Source organism: Danio aesculapii, chromosome 18 (assembly GCF_903798145.1).
Source record: "Danio aesculapii chromosome 18, fDanAes4.1, whole genome shotgun sequence".
Taxonomy (NCBI): domain Eukaryota; kingdom Metazoa; phylum Chordata; class Actinopteri; order Cypriniformes; family Danionidae; genus Danio; species Danio aesculapii.
The window spans coordinates 39,348,946-39,358,090 of NC_079452.1; the positions used below are offsets into that span (position 1 = coordinate 39,348,946).

General features: G+C 35.8%; 1 protein-coding gene across 1 annotated transcript in view; it reads left to right on the top strand.

Moving 5' to 3' along the window:
- Positions 1–9,145, top strand: part of tbxas1 (thromboxane A synthase 1 (platelet)) — a 145,770-nt gene that overhangs the window by 46,355 nt on the left and 90,270 nt on the right. The window contains exons 4-5 of the mRNA XM_056478439.1: positions 1,017–1,035; positions 6,703–6,721. Coding sequence (XP_056334414.1) covers positions 1,017–1,035; positions 6,703–6,721 — 38 coding nt within the window. The remainder of the gene's footprint in view (positions 1–1,016; positions 1,036–6,702; positions 6,722–9,145) is intronic.

The following is a 9,145-nucleotide window of genomic DNA, read 5'->3' on the forward strand; positions in this document are numbered from 1 at the left end:
TTTGGATTACCCGTTTAATACTGTTTGGTCCTGTTTCGACATCTAATTGTCTGTTTTGTACAATAAATGCTGCGTATGGAACTTCATCTCTGTTGTCACGCCTTATCGTAACAATGAGTAATGCATGACACATTATTTTAGTTTTCGAGTTACTACTGTTGGTCAGTGCTTGAATTAGCTTTGCTAAAATCCCATGGCACTTATCGTAAAGAGTAGGGGTATAACCCTGGTGTCCTGGCCAAATTCCCTCCATCGGCCCTTATCAATCATGGCCTCCCAATCATCCCCATCCACTGAATTGGCTCTATCACTGTCTCTCCACTCCACCTATAGCTGGTGACCGCACTGGCGCTGTTGTCCTGTGGCTGCCGTCGCATCATCCAAGTGGAATGCTGCCACACGGCTGGGTATTGCAGAGACCCCCTTCATGATTGTAAAGCGCTTAGGGTATATGGCCATACACAATAAAGGAGCTATATAAATACACATTACTTACTTACTCACTTACTTGCTTTTATTTTTCTTTGATTTTTTAAAAATGTAAGTAATTTAGTTTTTATTTCATTTTAGTCCAAATGAATATGTACGATTTTTATTTTTCTAGTACACATTGTTATGCTTAGTACTTTATTGTCATTACACATGTACAAGTACAAGGCAACGAAATGCAGTTTCGGTCTAACCAGCAGTGCAATAGCAGCAAGTGCAGGATATAGGTATAAGTTATAAAGTGCAGTTATAGAAAAACTATGGTAATATTTACAGATGGATGTACTATGAACATTATATACAGGTTGTATTAGCTATGAACAGATTTACAATAAATGAATATATGTACAGGATGCTATAATAATCAGGAGTGGCAGATAGATAAACAAATACAAATGTTCATGTGCAGTGGGTATGTACAGTTCAAATAAGTGAATCAAGGTGATTGATCAATAGGTACTTTGTATTACGTGTTTGTTTTGGTAATCTTTAATCAAAATCTGACCATTTGCTTTCACATTTGACAGTCTTTTTTTGATGATGTCAGTTTGACAGCTTCAGCCTCAATATTCTTAACCACCTCGCCCCTCTTACCATTAGTTTGCTATGAGGGAATGATGTGCAAAAAGAAAGCCCCGCCCTCTACAGCAGGCTATGAAAAATGAGACGTACAAAAATCAGCCAAAATTTTATTTTATGAATATCCTTAATATCCTGCTGCATTTATGTGACAAGAAATAGTAATGTTTAGAATGCAGCAAATTTTTGGTCACCTAAAAATATGGGCTGAAATGGCCTTTTCAGTTATCAGCTAATAGAGAAAATGACTAAAAATGACTTGAAAGAGTCCACACTGCCCAGCAGCATTTAGCACACTGTTTTCACTCTCCCTCCAGCTGTAGGTTTGTTGATGCACCGATCAAAGCACAAGAACATCTGAGCACACGATTGACTAGCTTGCTAACTTTGACTGCAATGCGGTCAAAGCTCATAATATCTCAATATTTCATTCTGTGGATTATCCACTCATAAACATGTTAACCTATCTATGCATGAACCACACATGCTAACTGGAAAAGCAAAGTCCACTCAAATAATGTGGAGTTCAGACTGTATGGTTTTCAAAGTAGTCATGTCACAGGTGTTTTCACACTGCATGACTATCTGGGGTAGCTTTCTGTCGGTGCTGTGTTTACATTGTAGGATAGATTGACGATTGGGGTCTCACACTGCATGACTTTAAAATAGGAGAAAAACCAATAACCTTGTTTTGGTCCACAAACTACATCTCACAACCAAACACGCGAGAAGTGACATGGAAACAGCGCGAGGTCACGTAGTATATATTTTGTTATTACCTGCATAATGAGAAAGAAGCCTTCAATAGGGTAGAAAATGTACTTATTTTGCTCACCTGGTCTTTTAAGGGAATCCGCAATTTCTCTTAAACTTTTTACCTTTTTCGCCCCGGTTGTGATATTGCTCAGATGACACGTCAAACAGACACAGGTGCTCCTGCCAAATTTACACTAGTTTTTCCTTCATTTCTTGAGTCCAAATAGGCTGAAAATAAGTGCTTTTAACTTCTTCCTCAACCTCCTGCTGGCCTGCAGAAACCAATACTAGTGAATGCTGTTCTCTCAATGGCTGTAGGTAATCGCAGATGTTATTTTTAGTCAGATCACATTTCACACTGCATGATTTGAAACGCCGACAGGTCCAGATATTTAGCATGCTAAATATCTCACGGCTGTCGGCGACTCATCACAGATTCTCTCAGAACGCATCTTTGATAGTTCACACTGTGTGATTGTTAGTCACGTGAAGGAGCACAGATTTGCCTGTGATTTCAGGCATTTGTTGGTGATTCTAAAAACCTGTTGGCGAGTCAAAATCGGGGCTAAAATCATGCAGTCTGGACTCTGCATAACGAGGCGACAGAACATTTCTATGTAGTATATTTGTTCTTGCTGCTTGCAATTGTACTACTATGTTGTCATGGCAATGCTAGTAAAAATGTTGCCTCTGGATTCTGGATGTAGTTATTTTTCTTGACTTTTTTTTTCTGTATAATTGAAAAAGCCGAACAGAATAACTTTGTAAAATAAATCATTATTACAAAGCATTGTGATTTTTGGTGCATCCCTAATAACGTTGCAAAATATTATTGTAGAAATATCAGCTTATTAATACACTCACCGGCCACTTTATTAGGTACACCTTACTAGTAACGGGTTGGACCCCCTTTTGCCTTTAGAACTGCCTTAATCCTTCGTGGCATAGATTCAACAAGGTACTGGAAATATTCTTCAGAGATTTTGGTCAATATTGACATGATAGCATCACACAGTTGCTGCAGATTTGTCGGCTGCACAACCATGATGCGAATCTTTCGTTCCACCACATCCCAAAGGCGCTCTATTGGATTGAGATCTGGTGGTCATATAGAGTCAGCAACAATATTTAGGTAGGCTGTGGCGTTGACACAATGCTCATTTGGTGGGCCCAAAGTGCGCCAAGAAAATATCCCCACCACCATTACACCACCAGCCCAAACCGTTAACGAACAGTTGGACAGGTGTACCTAATAAAGTGGCCCGTGAGTGTACACCCTATTAGACAATGATGGCAACACTGGGTTCTCAGCATCATCACTCCTGTCTTTAGTGTCATATGTTTCTTCCGAAATTAGTCTGATATACTGATTTCATGCATTAAATATGCATACAAGTAGATTAAAAGATGGTAATATTAAAGTATAAATTTCTTTTCTCAATAAATACCCTGCGATATATGGAATTGAGCAGCTTTGAAAATAATTTAAGTCATTTTGTTGTTTATTTTGTGCAACTATCTTACATAAAAGTAGTAATAGACTGGCAGACAACCAACATAGACAGAAAAATGTTGGCGCCAATAGCCTATATGGTTAAGTGCACTGACATATAGCACCAAGGTGCCCACGGCGAACCGAGTTCGATTCCCAGCTCAAAGTCCTATGCCGATCCTTACCCTCTTTCTGCTCCCAATGCTTTCCTGTCTGTCCTTCACCTTCCTATCAGAATTAAGGTAAAAAAAAACCTAAAAATAAATATTAAAAAATAGACAGAATAGGATATACTTGACTATAAATGTAGTTACAGTCATGAGAGAACAAGGTGTCACACATAAATTGAGAAAACAAAAGCTATAATGATATATTTGCAGTGATTAGAAGGAAAAATAAACATCCAGGTTGAGGGGGAGGATCATGGGTAACAGGAAGTGATGTTCAGAGACGGGCAGTGTGTGCGATTACAGGACAGATTGAGTCAGATTTAGAGAGTAGACGACAGAGTCTCTCTCAGCCCACAGCAGCACATTATCATGACACACTCCATTACCAAATACAACACTCACAGACATGAGATCTGCTCCATTTAAGATCCTAAACAAGCTGGATGCACTTCCTCTCTTTCTCTCAGTTACCAGAACACACGCACATGCTTGCTTTCTCTTTATCCATAGGGTACATATCTGGAAAACAGGATTTGTCTTGCTATTTTGAAACACAAGAGCTGCAGTATAGACTTACTGTAACATTCACAACATAAAGCTGATTCCCCAGTGTCGAGATAAATATAAAAAAAAACAGGAAATATTGTTTTAGGAGATCTGATGTACCTGTTGACACTGATAGATTGATTACATGTAGTCTGGATCCACCGACTGGTTGTTTAATACTTGATAACTTGTTTTGTACATGATATACTTGACAGAAATAAATGTCTTATTTCAATAAATTTGACTTAATACTAGTGTGCGAATTATACACTGACGATGGGGGGGGGGGGGGGGGGGGGGGGGCTTTTTCGGTAGTCGTTTGGTAATGCATGCTTCAGTGAATCAAATTTAAGAATGTATTTAATAAAATGTATGCGATTTCAGTGTTTTGAGGGATATTTAGTGACTGTTTTGTACTAATATAAAATTTTTCATGTCTAATTTTTCATTTTAGGCTACATGACAGATAAAACACCTATTTTACAAGAAACATGTTTTGTGATTACCTATGTATACTAGATGTCTGACTAGAATACTAGATACTAGAAGACTAGTCAATCTGTGCTCTAGAACTGCCAGTTTCAGACTGTTGAATGATATTTTTCCTAGCATTGATTGGTGCATTATGCATTCACAGTGGTATAAACCATCATAGGGGGGATCAAATGTATATTTATATTATACATTTTTAATTATTAATATTTAAGATATAGGTCAGAGAAAGCTATATCTTACTATTAAAGGGCTGACCCCCCATGCATCTTGTTTTGATGTCCTTCTGGGTGAATCAAGCGTTAATTAGAGGGGGTCGGGGTCAGGGTCAAACCCCCCTGTAATTCGCACCCTGCTTAAAACACCTTCTTTATATGTCAATTCTGGTTTACACATGTTAGTTTTTGCTTTATAATACTATAAACTTATATAAATTGAGTCATATAAAATTATATTATTTGTGTTAATAACATCAAACATTTGGAGTATAAGTAAAAAATATTTTAAGTTCAGTTATCAAATCTGTTTAGTAATAGAACTAAACTGAACTAAACAGAAATATACTCAAATGGTTTAAGGAAACCGATTGCGACAAACTATTAAGTTGTCTCATTTGCCCAGTTAGCGTGGTTCCAGTTAGTATGTGAATCCGTCAATTGTCCTCGGATCCGTGCCAAATGAATCGGTCCGAGATCACCTAAATGAGGTGGTCTCGGCTTGATTTAAACGAACTCTGGAGCGGATCAATTATCGTGAAAAGCAATGAAATCCAATGAACCAGGCTGTATCACAGTATATTATGGTTATGTAACAGGCAAAAATAAGGCTATATAAAGAGGGAATTATGAGTATGGCGGGATGTCATCATTCCTACCGTTAAATGTGTGTTTCATGATGAATATGAAAGTGAAAGTATACTGAAATATTACAGAGTGCTGTTATCCGTTAGGAAAATTGACCCAAATTACCATCTGATAATTTTTCCATATTTTGTTTTTATAATGTTTTGCATTAGGCCTATTGTTTTGTTGTTTCTGCACTGACACCTGGACAGAACGATCAACACTGATCTGCTTCATGGTCTGACTGCACTCTTGGTTCATCTGTTATTTCTCTCTACAATTAAAGCCTATAATGGCCAGCATCAATTCTAGCCAACATTTTTTAATAGATTGATTGATTCAATAGATAGATTTTTACAATCTAAAATCTTACAATCTTCACAACTGAAATGAACCTATGAATGAGAAAGTCTTACCTCTCTGATTTATATTTGGTGAAGATGTCTGTGGGTGTCAAAATTAAAGCGTGCCTTTTCGCTTATAATGCCTTATTGCTATAAATTAAAAAATCGACTTGTCAACTGAGCGGAATGTGAGGGACTGAAACTGACAAATGTGAGGAGAGTTTACTCGCACGTGACTTGTTTGAACTATTTGGTCCATTTAGAAACTTTGCCGTGTGAAAGCAAACTGCATCAAGAACAAAAAAAACACAATTTTAATCTCTGTTTCGAAACAAAACAAAACAATCAGTCTACAGGTGTGAAAGCACCCTAACTCTATTCATTTGAGTTCAGTCAACTTGAACCATTTACTACAATCAGTTTTTCTCAAGCCATTTGAGTAGTTTTACAGTTGTTTGGACTTAATTCGTTTGAGTTAACTGAACAGATTTGATAACTGAACTCAAACTATTAGTATGAGTTGCGGCAATTTAAATTGACTAACTTTATTTGAGTTCAGTCAACTTAAATCATTTATCGCAGTCATTTTTTCTCAAACCATTTGAGTAGCTATACTGTTGTTTGGACTTAATTCGTTTAAGTTAAAAGTGCTGTATGTGAGTTTTTGACTCTTCTAAAGCATAAAAATACCATAATGTGTTTGCAGATATTTAAGAATCATGTCAAGTCACTATTGTTTATCTGAAAAACAATGCTGAAGTCAGTAATTCTGCTTAGAAAATGTGAGTATTGTGCCGTTTTTTTAAAATTTGGTTTAGCCAATTATATTACAGCACCCTGGGTTGCTTTGTTGGAAATTACATATTTCATTCATTTATTCAGAAAGGCTCTCAAAGCATTCATGTGACCTGAAATGCGAATTTCGGTGGACAGTAGCAGACTCTGAAATAAGACGCAGATTCAGAGTTCCACATGAGGTTATTAATTAGCAGATAATATAATATTACAAATGTAAACATTAGGTGAGCAGGTTACATTGTAACCACGTGTCATAACACGCTACGTGACCAGATACGCAGTGATAAGCTATTTGGCAGTTTGCACCAGATGAACACAAACAGAAATTAAAATACAGCCATTCAGAAGCACAGGATATGTACTCTCACAAAATTGTAAGGTTTATAATCTAATTTATACATATTAACCCTCTTTAACATTATTAAATGTAGATGCTGAATCACTCATATTGGTTTTGAGTCACAGTTCTAATTTCACACGGTTTATTTTATTTTCGAGATCTAAGGTAGAATATCTGCTGCTGCTTTTAGTAGTATGGCAATAAATGTCTCGTAAAATGGCATTCAAACACACATTATTAGCAAACACTGAATAAAGCACATAAGGTGTACCTGAGGTTATCATTGTCAGTTTTATGTTGTTCAGCTGCAAGAAATAGACGCCGTTTCTATTATATCAATTCGGGGTGTTGGTTTGAACAAAAACTTCTTTTAATATAAAAATATCCTTCTATCCCATGCTGGGCTTTTTACTGTATATAGAACACGATTTAAATCAGCCTTTAGCTGTCAGACTCGCTCCTGTTGGGCAATCTGGCTGGTTGGTCAAACCTGCGCTTGATGTAATATATAAATAAATTAAAAAGCGGCATTATTTCTCGCCCTCTCATGGTAGGTACGTACAGTGCGTATTGCCGAATGGCTGCAGGCGACACTGGTTTGCCGCAATCGGTTTACTCAAACAGTTTCAGTTAACTTATCTGGTTTTATAGTGCACGTTTGACATGCAAAGAGTTCGACCAATCATAACATGGGTAATTTGCATACAGAATGTTTTTGGATGATCACAAAAATGAAGAGAAGCAAAATGCTCATCAATAACTAAATGATCTCTGATGCACTTTGCACACAGAACTGTTAAGTACTTGCGAAAGTTGCAAGATCCAGTTTGCATGATTTATCAGTGAGAGGCTGAGTGCACAGACATTCTTGAACCGATTGCTTCATTCAGTGTTTTGGGGAAGGAATAATCACTGGATTTGGCAAGGTTAGGCAGGTTCATGGTACTGAATCATTGAAAAATATTTAGAGGGTTGTTTTAGGCACACAGCAACTAGATATCTGATATTTCTTTTCAGACTAATTTCTCAAAATAAATAAGTTAGATGCGAGGGTTCAAAGTCTATATTAATTAATATCTTTTTCTGACTTCTTCTGCAAAGGTAAATTACATGAACATATTCTAAAAGTTTGTTGTATCGACTGACGTTTTTTGGTGTTACAAAACAGCATGAGGACACAAATCATATATATCTTGGGTGGCCTTTACTCTGAAAGAAGACTAGCATATTCACAGAGTAAATGTTGACTTTTGCATGAACTATCTGTTGAAATGTTCTCATTAGGGAAAAGAGGTTATAGTGAAATAAAATTGATTTAATTTAGTTTTACTTTAATTTAAGTTGTAGATGTTTCCTTCAGAGAAAATGCATATAATAAGGTTAAATAGAAATTAGTGTAAATAGAATAGAATGAGAGAATGAAAATTAGTAAATGATTATGATTTTTTTGTATGAAATGCCCCTGCAAATATATATTAAAGAGAATATTAAAGAATATAATTTTTTAACATAATGAGGACGAGTAAACTGTGACAGTCAATTTTTGTATGAAATATCCCTTTAAATATTCATTTCATGGAATAGAATATAATAGAATTTTGGAACAATATTAGAAGTGAATGGTGAAACTTTTTTTCTTTTTGGGTAAACTTTTCCTTTTAAATGTTCACATTAAAGTACATAGATTAGATTGAGAAAATGAGAATGAGACATTTACAGAGACACTTCACACAGAACAATATTTCTTAATCATTAGAAATATTGTTCTGTGTGAACAGTCTGTTTAAATGTTTACTTAAGTGAGAGGATAGAATAAAATAGAATTTATATGTATATGTTTCACTTTAGTGGGAATAGTATAGAGTAGAATGATGAGTAATGGTGAGCAAAATATATATTTTAGGTAAACCTTTCCTTTAAAAATGTCACATTGGTGTAAACAGAACAGAATAAGAATTAGGAAATGATTATGGAATTTGTGTGAACTGTACACTGTAATGTTCATTTAAGTGAGGAGAGAATAAAATAGAATATAACTTTTACCATAATGAGGACGAGTAAATTGTGACAGTTAATTTTTGTATGAGCTATCCCTTTAAATATTCACTTTGGGAATAGAACAGTATCGAATTGTTGAGCAATAGAAGGATGAGCGAAAGGAGAAAATGATAGAACAGAATATAGCCACTTAAATCGTCTTCACCTCAGAGGGAATAGAACAGAATAGAATTGTTGAACAATATGAGGATGAGTGAATGGAGTAAATTAATAGAATAGAATATGGTCGTTTGAATTTT